The sequence below is a fragment of the Sciurus vulgaris genome, assembly GCF_902686455.1.
Source record: "Sciurus vulgaris genome assembly, chromosome: 17".
Taxonomy (NCBI): domain Eukaryota; kingdom Metazoa; phylum Chordata; class Mammalia; order Rodentia; family Sciuridae; genus Sciurus; species Sciurus vulgaris.
In genome coordinates, this window is record NC_136478.1 from 60,312,557 (window position 1) to 60,330,432 (window position 17,876).

At 52.5% G+C, this 17,876-nt stretch overlaps 2 protein-coding genes across 4 annotated transcripts; both read left to right on the forward strand.

Moving 5' to 3' along the window:
- Positions 1–25: 25 nt before the first annotated feature.
- Positions 26–5,926, forward strand: GRWD1 (glutamate rich WD repeat containing 1). Its single transcript, XM_079119433.1, has 7 exons — positions 26–230; positions 418–535; positions 723–882; positions 2,951–3,164; positions 3,300–3,442; positions 3,670–3,867; positions 5,038–5,926. Exons 1-7 carry the CDS (start codon positions 44–46, stop codon positions 5,353–5,355), a joined length of 1,338 nt encoding a protein of 445 aa, XP_078975559.1. The 5' UTR covers positions 26–43; the 3' UTR covers positions 5,356–5,926.
- A 134-nt stretch (positions 5,927–6,060) lies between these two features.
- KCNJ14 (potassium inwardly rectifying channel subfamily J member 14) lies at positions 6,061–16,095 on the forward strand. Of its 3 annotated transcripts, none has more exons than XM_079119436.1 (3): positions 6,061–6,080; positions 11,027–11,786; positions 13,705–16,095. In XM_079119436.1, the coding sequence occupies exons 2-3, from the start codon at positions 11,079–11,081 to the stop codon at positions 14,299–14,301; spliced, it is 1,305 nt and encodes a 434-aa protein (XP_078975562.1). In that variant the 5' UTR covers positions 6,061–6,080; positions 11,027–11,078; the 3' UTR covers positions 14,302–16,095. The 3 variants fall into 3 exon arrangements, with proteins under 3 accessions (XP_078975562.1, XP_078975560.1, XP_078975561.1); XM_079119434.1 differs by having other exon boundaries at positions 6,073–7,553; XM_079119435.1 differs by having other exon boundaries at positions 6,073–6,535.
- The last annotated feature ends 1,781 nt before the right edge of the window (positions 16,096–17,876 follow it).

A 17,876-nucleotide genomic window follows, 5' to 3' on the forward strand; every position in this document is an offset into this window, starting at 1 on the left:
AAGTGACGCTCTTACCCTGCGCCGGCGGCGAGAGGAGTGGAAGATGGCGGCGCGCAAAGGTAGGTGGCGCACGTGTGAAACCGCGGAACCCATGGACGCTGAATCCCGAGACGCAGGTTCCGAGGGTCCGCCCCAGGTCTACCTGCCCGGCCGGGGACCGCCGCTGCGCGAAGGAGAGGAGCTGGTCATGGATGAGGAGGCCTATGTGCTGTACCACCGTGCGCAGACTGGTAAGGCTGAGGGCCCGGATTCCTGGGTCCGGAGTAAGGTACTGGTCTTGAACCTTAAACTTAAAACAGATGCCCAGAAAGAGAACGCTGGGGTCTAGGAGAGGTGGTGTCAGTCAGGAAATGGTCCCTGAGGGAGGTGAAAGCAGAGTTCTCTGTCCCACCCTAAATCCTTTGCTTCTATCCTGAGGCGCTCCTTGTCTCAGCTTCGACATAGTCCGAGATCACCTGGGAGACAACCGAACAGAACTTCCTCTTACACTTTATCTGTGTGCGGGGACCCAGGCGGAGAGCGCCCAGAGCAACAGGTGAGTGAGGCCCATGGCTTTCCTTCCTGGGAGCAAGGGTCTGAGTTCCCTTCTTCCTCAGGATCAAGGAGTTAGGGCTTCCTCAACCAGACCCGAGTCTTGAGTTTCGAGCTTTCCTATGTCCTAACTCTTGACCTTCACTAACATTTTGACATTCACTTTCTGATTCACCCCGTATCTCCCCCAGACTGATGATACTTCGAATGCACAATCTGCATGGGACTAGATCCCCATCCTCAGAGGACAGTGATGATGAGGAGGAGGAAGATGAAGAGGATGAAGAAGAGCGGAAACCTCAGCTGGAGCTGGCCATGGTGCCTCACTATGGTGGCATCAACCGAGTTCGGGTACATATAGTCTCCAGTAGTCTGCCTTGCACTCTGAGGGTTCCCACTGGCTTCACAGGTCTTCTGGCACTTCCTCATACCCTTCAGCTTTTAGAAAAGTATTTGGCAGTTAGTTAGACATTGTAATTGTCATGTGCTAGGTACTGTTTTAGATTATTATGTTTTTTACTTTCCTTTTATGTAAAATAGTAATAATTATAGAATTTTACTTATTGGACTGATGTGAGGATAAAGTGAAATAATATATAGTGCCCTGGAACAGCACCTGGTTTTAATGTGAGTTTTGTTTTGTTTTGTTTTTTCTTTTTGTGGTGCTGGGGATTGAACCCAGGGCCTTGTGCTTGCCTGGCAGGCACTCTACCACTGAGCTGTATCCCCAGCACGTGTGAGATGTTTTTTGTTAAATGATTACCTAAGGATGATTTTGGAATTTAGAGGTTTATTGTTTGCTTCAGAGTTAAAAATCTTGTGATGAGGTAGATGCACAAATAAAATGAGATGGTATACCTTGAAGAGCATTTAGAGCAGTGTTGACCTGGTCCTGTGTTTCCACTAAGTTATTACCATGGTTCAGGTACTGTCCTAAACATTGAGCACTTAGCAGCAGGCAAAAGGTCTCTGGCCCTGTGAATTTACTTGCTAGTGGGGGAAGGAATAAGAAGAAATTAAATACATGTATAATGTGTCAAAAGGTGCTAAGAGTTGTGGAGAAGAATTTCATTTAAGTAGGGTAAGGGAAATAGTGTTCCTGGTGTGGTATTGCTATTTTAAACAGCATAAGTAGGAGAGAATTCAGTGAGAAAGTGCCCTTTGAACAGACCCCCAGGAGGTAAAGGAGTGAACCCAGGATATCTTTGGCAATAGATTTGCAAGCAAGGCAATCGGGTGCAAAAGGACTTGGGATGGACTTGGGATATTTGATAACTTTCAAGGGAAGCTGGGGAGACCAGTGTATCTGGAACAGAGTGGTTGGAGGGTGGGCACAGAGGAAAAAGATTGTTTAGGTCATTGAAAGGACTTGGATTTCAGGGTGGGCACAGAGGCACACGCCTATAATTCCAGTGACTGGAAGGAGAGATTGGATGGCAAGTTTGAAGTCAGCCTTGGCAACTTAGTGAGGACCTGTCTCAAAATAACAAGGGCTGGGGGTTATACCTCTGGGAGAGCACCTCTGGATTCAATCCCTAGTAACACACACACAGGCACACACACACAAAGGACTTAGGCTTCTGCTCTGGAAAAATTGGGAACCACTGGTGACTTGGAGCAGAGAATGACAGAATCTGTCATTTGTTTTAAAAGGCAGGCTCCCTCTGGCTGCTGTAAAGAATCATCTGCAGGGAGACAAAGGTTGAAGGCTAGAGAAGGCTGTTAGAGTAATTCAAGGGAAGATAAAATCAGTAGTAGAATAAGTGTCAGCAGTAGAGGTTAAGAGGAAGGGTGGGGAGCGTTCTTTTTTAGTGTAGCCAGTGTGAGTATTGGGTGTGAGAAAGAAAAAACCAGAAGTCCTGCAGTTTGGGCCTGAGATGGAGAGAATCGGGAAGGAGGTGGCTGCAGTTGGATGAGGAAAGAGTCAGGCCTAGGGGATGCTGGAAGTCTTGAGGCTGGACGAGATCTCCCAGTGAACAAACACAGGGTCAGAATGACCTGAGGACTGCGCCCTGTGACCCTCCAGCATTTGGAAGATGAAGAAGAGCGGAATCCTCAGCTGGAGCTGTCCATGTCCCTGGTGCCTCACTGTGGCAGCATCAACCTAGTTCAGGTCCATGTAGCCCAGTAGAATCTGATCACGCTCCTGAGAGCTGGCAGGACTTAGCCAGCCTCAGTTCCTAGACGTCTCAGAGCTTTGTCCTCTCACCTGCACTAGCTGCCTCTGCCCTAGACTGGGGAATTGATCCAGTTCCCCACTGGTCTTACAGGTTGTGATCTCTTTCCCACAAAGGTTTTGGGGAGTCAGAGTGCCATCCTGTGGGTATTTGAGGAATTGTAGTTCTGAATCTCAGGTGTTGGGAGCTTGTGGTCCCACCCTGAGCCACCTCCCTCTATTTCATGCATCCCTGTCCTGCAGGTGTCATGGCTGGGTGAGGAACCTGTGGCTGCAGTGTGGTCAGAGAAGGGCCAGGTGGAGGTGTTTGCACTGCGGCGGCTTCTGCAGGTGGTAGATGACCCCCAGGCCATGGCAGTCTTCCTCCGGGATGAACAGGCTCGAGTTAAGCCCATTTTCACCTTTGCCGGCCACATGGGTGAGGGCTTTGCCCTGGACTGGTCTTCCCGGGTACCTGGTGAGTCCCTGGTGTTTTCACATGATTTGGGAAGGTGGGCGAGAACAAGGTCCACAACAGGAGTGGGTAGTTAGATTCCAAGGAGGGCAGGGAACTGTGGACAGGTCAGATGAGGAGGTATCTTGACTTCCCCAGGTCGCTTGCTGACCGGTGACTGTCAGAAGAATATTCATCTCTGGACACCTACAGATGGTGGTTCCTGGCATGTGGACCAGCGGCCATTTGTGGGCCACACACGCTCCGTGGAGGACCTACAGTGGTCCCCAACTGAGGATACGGTGAGGGAGGACTGGGGGGCTTAGGTCTCTGAGCAATGTGGGGCAGAATAGGAACCTGGAGTCCTCGGTCTTGAGGGAGGAGGGGACTGAACTGGGGTCTCATGTATTCCATTTAGGCCAAGCCCTAATCGGGGGACAGAGAGAGACAGTAGCTGATAGTTGAGTTTCTGTCTTCAGGGAAGGTTGGGGGTTTATCTGAGCACTCAGAATTACTCCACCTTGTCCAGGTATTTGCCTCCTGCTCATCTGATGCCTCCATTCGCATTTGGGACATCCGGGCTGCCCCTGGCAAGGCCTGCATGCTGACCACAGCCACTGCCCATGATGGGGATGTCAATGTCATCAGCTGGAGCCGCCGGGAGCCCTTTCTGCTCAGTGGTGGGGATGATGGGGCCCTCAAGGTCTGGGACCTGCGGCAATTCAAGGTATTTTCCCAGCAGTCACCAGGACCTGTAGGTTCTTCCCTCCTTAAATAGTCTAATCCTCTCTTTTGGAGGGTGGTGGGCAGGGTGTACCAGATTGAACCCAGCAGTGCTTAACCACTGAGCCACATCCCCAGCCGTTTTTTAATTTTTTACTTTGAGACACTGTCTCACTAAGTTGCTGAGGCTGACTTTGAACTTGCGATCCCCCTGCCTTAGCCTCCTAAGCCAGTGGGATTACAGATGTGCACTGCTATGCCTGGCCTTAACCAGCCTCTTTCTGATGCAGTTGAGGAAACAGTCTCAGCAAGAGTGGGTTTGGCCAGTGTGGGATCATTGACTCCCCCTGTGAATAGCTGATAAGCGGTAGAAGTGGTTGGGGGACAACAGAGGTGACAACTAAGAGCTGCAGCTGGAGGTACAGCCCTGAGCTTGGGGGCTTCCAGGATTGTGGGTTGTGTTAGTGGGTTTTATAGCACTGGCCAAGTGGGAATTGGAGCCCACCTCACTCATTGCAGGAGAGGAAACTGGCACCAAAGGGCAGGAGCAGATGCCATGTGACAGCTGAGTTGGCTTTGTAGCGCTGAGAGGCACCCTAGGCAGGAGAAACGGCAACTTCTAATGTCCCTCTAGATGGAGCCAGGGCTTCACCTGTCTGTCTTCACTGCACCACCACATTGCAATCCCTTTTTCTCCTTCCATTTAATCAATCTGTAGGATCAGTCTGGGAAGCTTCCAGGCCAGCAGGCCCCAGGGCCGATAGCGGACCCGCCCAGCTAGTGATATGCCAGTTCCAGCAGCACGGTGGCCTAACCCAGGTGCTGCCATCCTTTGAACCAACCGCCCAGAGCGGTTGGGAAGCGGTGCTTCTGCCCTGTCGAGGCCTCAGTGTTGGCAGCAAGGACAGCACTAGGAAGACCACCCCTCCTTTACACAGGGCAACCCAGGCAGGCCGAGGGATGGTCGGGGCAGTGCTCCTGTGTCCCACAGCTGAGAAAGGCTTTGCAATGAAGCCACAGCCCCTGGGACTGCTCTGTCCTTAGTGCCATGTACCTTTTGGGGCTTGGGGGTTGTGGGGCTTAAGGGCAAACACCCTGTGTGAACCCTGATTTTGAGTCCCCAGGACTTAGGCTGGAGTGTTCAAAGCCCTTGACTCCCCATCTTTTCTCATAGTCCGGCTCCCCAGTGGCCACCTTCAAGCAGCATGTGGCCCCTGTGACCTCCGTCGAGTGGCACCCCCAGGACAGTGGGGTCTTCGCGGCCTCAGGTGCAGACAACCAGATCACACAGTGGGACCTGGCGGTGGAGCGGGACCCTGAGACAGGCGACACGGAGGCTGACCCTGGGCTGGCGTCCCTCCCCCAGCAGCTGCTGTTCGTGCACCAGGGGGAGACAGACCTGAAGGAGCTACACTGGCACCCGCAGTGCCCCGGGGTCCTGGTCAGCACTGCTCTGTCTGGCTTCACCGTGTTCCGCACCATCAGCGTCTGAGGCAGCCAGAGTCCTCTGGCCTTGCTTCTACTTGGGAACTGAAGCTGAAGTTGGTTCCCCTGGAAGGGGCTCCTTCAGGTCCCTTGAGTAGCTCCCCAGAAGAAGGGCTTAGTTTAACTGGCCCACTGAGAGCAGGAAAGATGGATTCTGCTCTCTTCAAGGACTTGGTGTGACCCTGGCTCTGTAAAGCCATGCCCATCAAAGACTTGATTCCAGCAAACACCTCTACCTGTCAGGGTGCTTGGTTGGCCTGCTGTGGCCTGAATATGGAATTTTTGTCAGGTTCCATGCCTGGCTTGACCCTTTGACCTCTGTCCCAGGCCTAATTTTGACTACTGGTCTCCCCCAGGGACTTCAAGGGCTTTACCATGGCCAGACCAACTTTGAGGTGTGGGCTTCTCTGGCAGAATTTGGTTCTGCACCCTGTCTTCACCTTGTCTTCCGGCCAGCTGGGTTTGGCCAGAATCACCCAGTGCGGGGATCCCTAGGGCACCCTCTCCTCCCTGAGCTGAGGGGCTGGTGCTGTTGGGGGAGGAAGACCAAAGAGTCAATAAAGGACCCAAATGAGGCCCAAAGTGCTCCTGAGACTGGTCCTTCCAGCCTCATCCCTGTGAGAAGACTGAAGTGGGTGGAGAGACCAAAGGTGGCACCCAGCTGTCTAGGCCACCCTGCTGGGAGAGGCCCTAGGATGTCACTGTCCCTGCAGGCTGACCCTCAACCCCTGGGTACTGCTTCCCCTGAATTTTATTCTATCTGGAACTCACTCTGGATCAGTGATAAGTGCTTTGCCACATACAGCTTCATCCCTGGGGCACCAAGGAACCCCCACTTCTCATTTCCATCATCTTACCATTTCTTTGTGTTCCCTAAACTGCTGTACTCTCTGTGCCCCATCTTTCCATGTCTTCTGCCTCCATTGCTGCCTCCCTACCCCCCACTGTCTCCTCTCCAGCCTGCCTGGGCTGCAGCCCAGCTGCCCTGCCTGGCCGGCCTCCCTGGCTCCCCCTCTTCAGCTCTGAGCTGGCCCAGCTCCCGCCCCCTCTACCCAGACCTCTGATCTGCTGTGGACTCCAAGGTTGGGTGCCTGGCTCAGGCCCTGGGGACCGAGAACAAACTGCAGTCCCTCAGCCCAGGCCAAGGAGCCCCCAGCACAGGGCATGGGGGTGGACCACCCCCCCAGGTATGTGCCTCATGTAAGGTCGGGACCTGAGAGCCAAGCCGCAGCCTCCCCTCTTGCCTCCTCATCATCTCAGGGATGCTCCAGCCGGGAGAATCTCCCTACCCTGGGGTCTGGTCTTGGTTTCCTTCCTTCTCTCACCACCCCTCCCGGCAGGCTGCCTCTCCTTGCCCATCTCTTTCCATTTCTTAAGACATGATCTCCATTTCTCTTTTCCCCAGTTGCGCTTATCTGCCTGTCTCTTCTCTGTCCCCTGTTCCCTTTGGGTCTCTGACCCTCTCTGTCTCTCTTACTGTCCCCTCTCTGAGTTTCCTGCCCCCTTTCTCTGGGTCTGTCTGTCCTCAGGGCTCCTTCCAATACTCCTTCCTGCCTGTCTGAGTCTGCTGGTCTGTCTTCTCTTTGCCCCACAATCCTCCCAGTCAGTCTCTGCTCGTCATCCTCCTATCCAGGCCCCACTAGCTGGGGGGAGCCTCCTTGGTTTCGGGGGAATGGTGAAGATGTGTGTGCATTTGTGGGGCAGAAGCTGGTACCGAGGGCGGGGCCTCTTAGCCCCAGATTAGACAGTGACTTTGACACGAAGTTGAAGCACCTTAAGCCCTGTGTCTCCTTTATATGGAAACATTAAGCTGCTCTTGCGGGTCAGATGGAGGATGGGGGGGTTTGGGGCTCGGGATTTCTCCCTCCCATTCTGCCTTTGCAGGGGGAGGAAGGGGAAGTGGTGTCCGGAGCCTGAGTCTCATTCACCAGCCTGGGAGCTGGGCGATGTTGGCTGCAGACAGGGCCCCCTGGAGGTGAAGGTCCCCCAGCATCCCTGTGAGATGGACATAGTCAGATCTGCTCCACAGGGTGAGGTGGCACCGCAGGACTGAAGAGCAGACTCCTGGGCAGAAAGGCTCAGGACCCAAAGCCGCTTCCCACCCCAGCACCCTGTGGGCCCAGCAAGGCCACAGTCCTCTCTGACTGTTCCTTGGCTATGAAATGGGATAATGGTCTTGACCTCCCGGCGTCCTAAGCAGTCAAGGTGAGCTTCGGGGGCTGCTGGATTCAGTGGGTGGGCTGTGGGTATCCAGGAGCATCTGGGCCCCAGCCCACGTAAGTGCCCAGGAAAGTGGCTGTGGTTTGTGGCTGGCACTCTGGCACTCCGGAGGCCTGGGTGGGCGTCTAAGTTTTGGACCCCTCTTGGCGGAGGGAGCTGAGAAGAGGACTACCAGAGCTTTGGTTGCTTTCCCGTGAATGTGAAAGAGTTGTGGGTAGAGGAGGTGAGGGGCCCATAGTGGGGCAGTGTGTGCTCCGGCCCTCTTCCCAGCCTGCTCACTGGGGAGATGCTGGATGGGGACTAGTGCAGAGAGGATGTTCTGGGCTTGGAACAACTGCACGTGCAGAAGTCACATCCTGGACTATGCATCCCCGTGCTTTGGGCAACTTGGTGAGCCTACTTCCCCTTTCCAGGCAAGCAGTCTCTAACACCCAGGATGCCGAGGGGCTGAGTCCAGGCTGGGGCACATCATGGGTGCTGGGCACAGCCCACCTCTATCCACTCTGGCTGTCCAGGTGGATCCTGGAGACCAGGAGAGGCTGTGCAGAGCTCTTGGGTGGGGGAGGGAGGAAACTGTCAGTGCCAAACACATAGAAAAACAGCCCTCAGACAGAGCGAGCCCATGAGGATCCCAAGAGAATGGCCTGTTAGGCACACAGGACAGTACTGGAGTGTTGGATAAATATCTGTGGAAGCCGATAGGAACACTTTAACCCCTGATCGCCCTCCTCCCAGCCTCACTAGGTATTAGTTAACCTTGCAGTTGCCAAAGGGTGTGAGGTGCCCCGCCCACCTCTCCTGCCCTCTGCCCTGTCAGGTGGCCCTCCATTTCCCAGATGAGAGAGCCAGAGGCTGACATACAGCTAGGAGTGGCCAGGCAGGAATTCACCTGGGAGCCACCTATTTCAAAAGCCCCAGGTCTTCTAGACCCCTCTTCCTTTCAACTGAGGGTTTTATCTCCATTCCACAGATGAATAAACTTGAGAAAAGCAGGGATTAGAGGTGCATGATGGGTTAGCAACCTACCCAGGATCCGGCCTTGGATCTTTAGGATGGGGAGGCACGTCCTGCTGAAGTCTCAATTTCTCTATTACAGTTGACCAAACAGATCCAGATCAGAGGGTCAGAGCCAAGCCAGTTTGTTGATCTAGGAAGTTTCATTGGCATGTAATTCACATTCCACACAATTCTCCAACAGGTGTGCAGTGTGTTTTAGTATAATCACAGCTGTACAGCTGTCACCCCCAAATGATTTTAGAATATTTTCACCACCCTGAAAGAAATTCATGGCCTTTATTATTTCCCAATCTCCCTCTTTTTTTTTTTTTCTTTTAGTTGTAGACGGACACAATATCTTTATTTTTTACATGGTGCTGAGAATCAAACCCAGTGCCCCACGTGTGCTAGGCAAGTGCTGTAGCACTGAGCCACAACCCCAGCCCCTCGGTGTACTTCCTTAATTTGAAGACTTGCCTGTTCTGGACATCTCAAGTACAGTCATCCCTCAGGATCCACAGAATTTGTTCCAGGATTCCCTCTGATACCAAAGTCCTCAGATGCCCAAGAGCCTTCTATAAAATGTCCTACTATCTGCATACAACCTACACACATCCTCCCGGGTACCTAAAATCATCTCTAAGTTACTTCTAATGCCTAATACAACGTAAATGTCATGTAAATTTCTGTTATATGGTATTGCGTAGGGGATAATGACAAAGAAGAAAAAAGTCTGTACGTATTCAGTACAGAGGAAATGTTTTTCCTAATATATCCTAAGTGTGATTGAGTTCATGGGTACGGGGGCCGTGGTTACAGAGGGCGACTATAAATGGAATCATACCATACATGGCCCTCTGTAATTGGCTCCTCTCACTTAGAATGTTCTCAAGGTTCGTCCTTATTGTTGCATGTATTACATTTCGTTTCTTTTTATTGCCAAGTACTGTTCTTCAGAGGAACACGCCACATATTTTAATCCACTCATTAGATGCTGGCGTTCCTACTATTTTGCGTTTGTGAATGATGCCACCAGGAGCATTTGTGTGCAAGCTTCGTTTTCATTTTTCTTAAGTACACAGATGCCTAGGAGTAGAATTGTTGGGTCACAAGGTAACTCTTTGTTCGGTCATGTAAGGATCTGCCAGATGGGATTCCACAGCAGCTGCAAAATGTGACATTCCCACCAGCAGTGTATGAGGGTGACAGTTTGTCTGCATTCTCACCAACACTTATTGTTCTTTTTTCTAAATAGCCATCTTAGGTTTGTGGTGTATCTCATTGTGTGAGAAGCTGTTTCTATTTATTTCTTAATTTTAATTTTTTGATGCTGAGAATTGAACACAGCGTCTCAAGAATGCAAAGCACACACTTTCCTACTGTATTACACCCCGGGCCTCACTGTGGGGTTTTGCTGGGTTTTTTAATTTTGTTTTGTTTTTTTGGTAAGGGGGTTGAACCCAGGGGTGCTTAACCACTAAGCCACATCCCCACCCCACCCCACCCTTTTTCCCTTTTTTTTTTTTTTGTATTTTATTTAGAGACAGGGTCTCACTGAGTTGCTTAGGGCCTCACTAATTTGCTGAGGCTGGTTTTCAACTTGTGATCCTCTTGCCTCAGCCTCCAGAGTTGCTGGGATTACTCACTGGTTTTAATTTGTGGTTCCCTAATCGCCAATGATATTGAGTAACTTTGTGTGCTTTTTGGCCATTCACATATCATTGGAGAAGTTATACAGATCTTTTGCCCACTTTTAAATTGGATAATTTGTCTCTGCAAATACTGCAACTCAGTACTCTACACTTTAAAGCAGATCTGCAACAATTTCCTGCCATTGTGACTTGTTTCCATTTTCTGGAAGTGTTCTTTGAAGCACAAGTTTTTCATGTATCCGTTTTTCTTTTTGTTGCTTGTGCTTTCTGAGCCTATTTTGGAGGACAGCTGACCTCAGAGCTTAGCTCATCTCTGTGTGCTGAAAGCAGTCACACCTCAGCCCCTCAGAGTAGGTGCAGATTGGAGAGCTAGACTGCTGGCCTCCAAATCCCAACTCCCTTTGGTGCAATTGTGAGCAAGTTACTTTGACTATCTGCACCTCAGTTTCCTCATCTATAAAATGGGAATAATAGCTACCTCAAAAGTTTGCTCTGGGGCTCAAATATGTAAATTCACATAAAGTGCTTACTGCATATGCAGTGTCTAAGCCATATAAATTTAGTATGATTCATATAACAAATTATAAATTTAGTATATAAATTCAGCACAGAATAAATAAATGTCTGCTGCAATTATTGTGGCTGTTGCTGTTATCACCACACAAGTTCTCGTACAGCATTACTGTCCTTGTTGCTGAACTTCTCAAACGTGGACATTGCTTTTGCTTTGCCCAACAGACCACATGCTGCCCCACGAGCCCACCAATTCCTAGCACCCCTGACATTCCTGCCTGTTTCTTATCCCCACAGATTCAGGGTGCCTGCACCCCACTAGGCCAAGTGGAGGGGGTCACCCCACCCAATGGGCCTGGCCAGGGCCCTGCGCCGCCTCAGCGGCGCCCAAGAGTCAGGGGACAGCCGGGCAGGCGATGAAGAGGAGGCGGGGCCCGGGCTGTGCGGCAACGGGTGGGCGCCAGCACAGTCCCGGGTGGGCCGGCGCCGCGGCCGCTTCGTCAAGAAGGACGGGCACTGCAACGTGCGCTTCGTGAACCTGGGCGGCCAGAACGCGCGCTACCTGAGTGACCTGTTCACCACGTGTGTGGATGTGCGCTGGCGCTGGATGTGCCTGCTCTTCTCCTGCTCCTTCCTGGGCTCCTGGCTGCTCTTCGGCCTGGCCTTCTGGCTCATCGCCTCACTGCACGGCGACCTGACCGCCCCTCCACCACCTGCACCCTGCTTCTCACAGGTGGCTAGCTTCCTGGCCGCCTTCCTCTTTGCGCTAGAGACGCAGACCTCCATTGGCTATGGCGTGCGCAGCGTCACCGAGGAGTGCCCGGCCGCCGTGGCCGCCGTGGTGCTGCAGTGCATCGCAGGCTGCGTGCTCGATGCCTTTGTTGTGGGTGCGGTCATGGCCAAGATGGCCAAGCCTAAGAAGCGCAACGAGACGCTCGTCTTCAGCGAGAACGCGGTGGTGGCGCTGCGGGACCACCGCCTCTGCCTCATGTGGCGCGTGGGCAACCTGCGCCGCAGCCACCTGGTGGAGGCCCACGTGCGGGCCCAGCTGCTGCAGGTGCGGCCTGGAAGAAGGATGCTAGGGGTTGCACAGATGGAGGGCCCAGGGACAGGGATGCCAGGGCCTGCAGGGCGCAGGGCTGCAATGCCCAATGGTGATACCTTTTTCTAGAGGCCTGGACTTGAGAGAAACTGAGACGTAAAGAGCTTCCAGGGAGCCAAGTGAGGGGTACACACCTGTAATCTCAGCCACTCCAGAGGCTGAGGCAGGAGGATCAGGAGGTTGGAAAATTCAAAGCCAGCCTGGGCAACCTTGAGGGACCCTGTCTCAAAAGGGCTGGTAGTAGAGCACCTTGGGTTCAATTTAGTATGACCAAAAAAGAACTTGCTGTGGTTTGAGGACAGGCAACTGAACATCCCCTCCTGGCTTCACAGGCTTAGGACCCCGTTCCCAGAAGCCTTGGGGCAGGGGAAGTGCCTGGATAGAGTGGTCTGAGAAGTCTGTTTTTCATGGGTGATGGGGATTCTGTGACTTTTCCATGGCTCAGGTTACAATTCCCAGTAGACAGTGGCATGGCTGGTTTATGACTTAGGGCAAGCCCCCTGGGATTGTAGAGTGGTGTGCAGGAGGTTACCTGCAACCCATAGCTGCAGAGCTGTGGAACATGATTCTTGGGCCTCTGGGCATTTGTGGGTGACTTCAGTCCCCACCTCAAGGGCAGAGTCTCTGTCACCAGTGTCCTGCTAGGGGGCTGGGGATATAGCTCAGTTGGTAGAGTGCCTGCCTTGCCAGCACAAGGCCCTGAGTTCAATCCCCAGCACCGCCAAAACAAAACAAAACAAAACAGTGTCCTGCTAGGACAGTGCAGGGTTGGGGCTGGGAAGCCCTCTTGAATCTGCAACAGGCAAAGTTACCACTCCTATCAGCCCCTGGGGTAGCAGCTTTCTCCCAGAGTCTTTATGTTCCGAGAATTGTGGTCAAATTGCTTGAACATCCCTGTTCCCACAAACTGTGTCTTTACCCCACTAGGGATACTTAATATTTTTCCCCTCTGGTATTAGGGATTGAACCTAGGGGCACGTTACCACTGAGCTATATCCCCAGTCCCTTTTTTAAAATTTTCAAGTCTCACTAAGTTGCTAAGGCCAGCCTTGAACTTCCCATCCTCCTGCCTTGACCTGGGACTGCTGGGATTACAGGAGGGTGTCACCGCACCCAGCCCATGTAGAGACACGCAAGATCTCTGGATTGAGGCTGGACTTGGGGTGAGAGGAAGGATGGATACAGGTAGGAACTATAACTCCCAGCAGCCTCTGGTGCGCTCAGGCAGTTGCAAGAGAAGAGGTGCCCACCCCTCTTCTGGGTCTCCCGCCTGGCTAGGATTCAGGACTAGGAGGAACATTCCCTCTTCCAGAAGTCTGTAGGGCAGTGACATGACAGGGGAGGTGGGTGTGAACCCCGGGGTAGATGGGGCAAGCTACCAGTATTGACCCCCAACCCACACACACAATGGTGTGGACTAGTTGGGTTGGCATTAAGGATAGCCTTGGGGTCAGCCTGAAGCAATGGTGGAGTGTAGAACATAGGACCTAGATCGTCCACCCCCCACTTGTGATAGTGATCACACATTGAAAGCCTTTTTTTTCCCCTATCCTCCTCCAAATCCTGGTTGGGTGTCATCCTCATCTTCTGCTGTCTCTGATTTCATCTGTCTGGGCAACTCCTATGGTCCTGCCACTGTCGCTCTGCCCCTCTCTCTCCTTCCTCCTCCTGTCCTCCTTCCTCTGGGTCTCTGTCCTGCTCTCTTCCTCTGGGTCTCTGTCCCCTCCCACCATTCTCTGAATCTCTCGCCCTCTGTCTGGATCCGTGTTCTCACCCTGTTTCTCACCCCCGCTGGTCTTTGCTCTTTTCTTTCTGTCTCTGTTCCTCTCCGTGCTCCTGCCCTTTGTCTTCGGCTCCTCGCCTTTTACTGCAGCCCCGTGTGACCCCGGAGGGTGAGTACATCCCGCTGGACCACCAGGATGTGGACGTGGGCTTTGACGGAGGCACCGATCGCATCTTCCTCGTGTCTCCCATCACCATCGTGCATGAGATCGACTCTGCCAGTCCTCTGTATGAGCTGGGACGTGCCGAGCTGGCCCGGGCCGACTTTGAGCTAGTGGTCATTCTCGAGGGCATGGTTGAAGCCACAGCCATGACCACACAGTGTCGCTCTTCTTACCTCCCCAGTGAGCTACTTTGGGGCCATCGTTTTGAGCCAGTCCTCTTCCAGCGTGGCTCTCAGTATGAGGTCGACTATCGCCACTTCCATCGCACTTATGAGGTCCCAGGGACACCTGTCTGCAGTGCCAAGGAGCTGGACGAACGGGCAGAGCAGGCTTCCCATAGCCCCAAGTCTAGTTTCCCCGGCTCTCTGGCTGCATTTTGTTATGAAAATGAACTTGCTCTGAGCTGCTGCCAGGAGGAAGACGAGGAAGAGGAGGCCAAGGAGGGGCCTGGGGAAGAGATAGAAGATGGAGCTGCCAGCCCCCCAGTTCTTACACCAACCCTGGAGCTGACTCTGCCCCCATGAAAAAGCTGAGGTCCCCTTCCCCACTTGTGCCCCCTTGCCATAGAGAGGTTGGGCCCTCTTATTGGGATGGGGACATGCGTTTTCCAAGACCAACAGGAGACTGGGTAAATCATTAGCTGGTGAGGTTTTGCCATGTCTAGCAGACCCACCACAGATATATTACTGGACCTTAAATCATCTGCTTCTGTGCTCCCTCCTCAGACCCCTTCATGAACCCAATTCCTGAGTCTTAACAGAGCCGAAAGATCCAGAAATTCTGAATCCAAGAGGCAAGGACTGGTGGTTCTAGAGTCCTACAAGTTTGGGCTGGTTGTTGAGCAGGGTCAGAAATCAATGGGACAGACTTCCTCTGGGGAGGAAGTGGACAATTCCTGGACAGCAACAGAGCTCAAGAATCTTTAGGTCTGGGTTGACCTAAGATTCAAGGACTGCTGCTGCTTAACTCAACCAACTGAGAAGCAAATCATTTTTCCAGACCACCTCAGGAAGGAAAGTCATCCAGGTATTCAAGACCATCTCAATTGACCAAAGATAAAAAAGGCAACTGTATGTCAAGAAAAGACCCTGTGGTTCCAGAAAGCAGGAGTTAAGATTCTGTGAGTCTCAGTTGACCACAGAGGCAAACCACTGGTGATTCTAGAACAGGCTGACCTAGAATTGCACTACTCCAGATACAGAGTGATAGGTCTAAAATGCATGAAACAATGATGAGTCTGTGGCTTTAGGAGGACCAAAGTGACCGACTGGGTCACTTTGATATTAGAAAACTCCAGACTGCTGGTTTTAGAACACCTGACTGAGGGGATATGCACTGCTGGTAAATGTTTCTGGCTGAAGAATGTTCTAGAATATCCAAAGGAATCAAGATTCTGTGGCGCTCAGTTGATCACAGAGTTGGTGAAAGGGTGGTGGTTCTAGATGTTTGCTATTTGCTGGTCCACGTTTGCCCAATAGAGTTGAGAACCTTGATGACCCTAGCTAACTTCTTGTGGTTCTGTAATGCCAAAGGCATCAAGGCTCCAGGGATCCAGAGTATCCTTCCCCAAAGCCCAGAGGCTCTAATTGCCTCCAGATGGGCTGCTGGCACTTCTAGGAGGTGGACTTGGGACTTGCTAAGTAGCATTTCTGATGTCTCCTAGCAGGTGAGGGTTCAGGTGAGTCCTGGATGTCACAGTGCTAAGTAGTGGGTGAGGGAAGGGGGAAGCCCAAGGCTGGTAAGTCTAGAATGCTCTGGGACACTGCACCTAGTGATGTGTCTCTATTTCTTAAATGTATTATACATACATGTATTATATATGTACATATATAATATAAATACAGATATCAGTCTATTTTTCCCCTGGTTTCTACAGCAAGGTTAGAAATTGAGTTCAAGCTAATTGGAATGAAGTCCTTTTCAAGGATCCAGGAAGCTTTGCTCTAAATCCCAAGTGCCCCAATTTACTGTGCAATTTTGGGCAAATCATGTCCCTCTTTGCCTCAGTTTCCCCATCTGTAAAAATGGGGCATTGGAACCTGAAGTCCTCCAAGGGCCTTTCTAGCAGATGACTCCTCCCCTTGTGGGGGGTGTGGGTCCTGGAGATTTTCCAACTCCTGGTGCTGGAACACATGCCCTTCTGGGGGCAGCTGGGATGGGAGATGATGTTAAAGGCTGGCTCTGAACTTCAGTGTCTGAATCACAGGGCCAGCAAGAAGTAGCATGAGCTGGGCTATGGGCCAGAGTCCTCACTTCCCTCATCAGCTCAGGGGACGGGGGAAGGAGAAGAATGCCAGGGATCATCCCACTGCAGGCAAAGTGGGTGTTTTAGGGGAGACCTGTCCCCAGATTAAAGACCTGGGAGCCCTTGTGGGTGTGTCTGAGTGTGTTTCTGGGGCATGGGCCCTTGGGGCTGATCTCTGGCCATGCTGCCATCCACCTAAGTGCCCAGCAAGGTGGGAGCCAGCCGCAGATGGAGGCAGTGCCAAGAGAAGGACACGTTCCCACCCCTGTGTTCCAGACTGAGGTCAGGCACTGTCATTGGCCATCAGCCTGCCCAAATGCTGCATCAACTCAGCTCCCCTCTTCTGGCTTCCCCAACTCTCTTTATCCTTCAGAATCCCTATGTAATGACCGGATGGGATTAATTAGCTGGCTTCTCTCCCAGCACAGAGTGCCTGGGACAGGGACTGGGGACAATGGAAACAGGGGGGACAATAGAAACACGGGTGGGGAGGATGTTAAGTTAGGGGTGAAGGAATAAGAGAGTGGTTCAGTTTGGAAGGAGGAAGACTAGGGAAAGGGCTGGCATGCACAGCCTGGGTCTCTACTAGGGAGGGCAGGACCTGGGCCACTCATAAAGGTCAGTGAAGGGATTAGGAGGCTCCGTGTCTAATCTGACAGCTTAACCAGGTCCTGGCCCTGAATCCGTCCCCACTTGCGCAGCCCAGGGACGACAAATAAGGACGAGGCCTAGACACCATATCAGTACCTTTTACAAAGGTCCTCCTGTTCCCCATTCCGACTAGGTCCCTGAACCTACTTTCCCTGCAAGGAACCCAAGGAAAGGCTGGGAAGAGGAAGGGCCTCAGATGTGGGAGGATTCTAGGAGGAGGGAGGGGTTTTCAAAGCGTGTGAGGACAGGTCGAGGTGGGGGTGAAGGATGGACCAGAAATAAGGAGAGCTGGAGAGGCACCTAGAGAAGGAAAGAAATCAGAAGAAAGAAATCAGGATGCTAAGGGAAGGGGATTTGTCATAGGGGAGGATGCACTGGGGAAGAGAGGAGTCGCCGGAGGAAGATGCTAAGATAAGGGGAGGAGTTTACGGGAGAGGGAGGAACCTGAGAAGCAGAAGGCGCCAGGAAGGCGGAGCCCGTACTTTCACTGTATTTGCCCTTCCACTACTGTTCCGCTCTCCATGATAATTACCAAATAGCATAGCATTTGGAAAAAGCAATAAGTCATTTCACCACCCCCTTGACTCTGAAGAGGCTGAGGTGGATGTGGATGTCATAGGCGGTGGTAAGAAAAGGGTTTAAACGGTAGGAGATTGAGAAGAGAGGGAAGTACCCGGAGAACCAGGCAAAAAGAAAGGCAGGCCAAAGTGGCTAGCGGTTGCATAGCAACCACTGCAGTCAAAAGCAAGCGTGGCCTGTGAGGAGGTGTGGCTCACGGGAACAACCCGCCGTTGAGGCTCCGCCCCAGGCAACAAGACTAACAAAGTACCGCCCCCTAGCAACGTACTGCTAGAGGCGGGGCCTAGTTGACCTAGTCTCCTAGTGCGCGGAGTCCTTAGCGCAGACGCAGTCCTCTCTGCACATCAGAGCCCTACCTTCTTGACACTCCTTTCTGAGGCTTCTCATTGGAAGACAAGGCTGCCAAGGGCTTTCTTTTGTTTCGAAGGCGGGACCTGGCGCCCTGCCCGCACTCCGATTGGTCCCACAGGCCGTCTACCTCCACTCAGACATTGCTACATCTGTTTCTTGTGCGTCTATTGGTCCTGGAGAACGATCCGTTAGTGTCGGGGGCGGAGCAGACGAGGGGACCCGCCGTGGATTGGACGGCGTCAAGACGAGGGGCGGTCCCTACTGGCCGGGCGG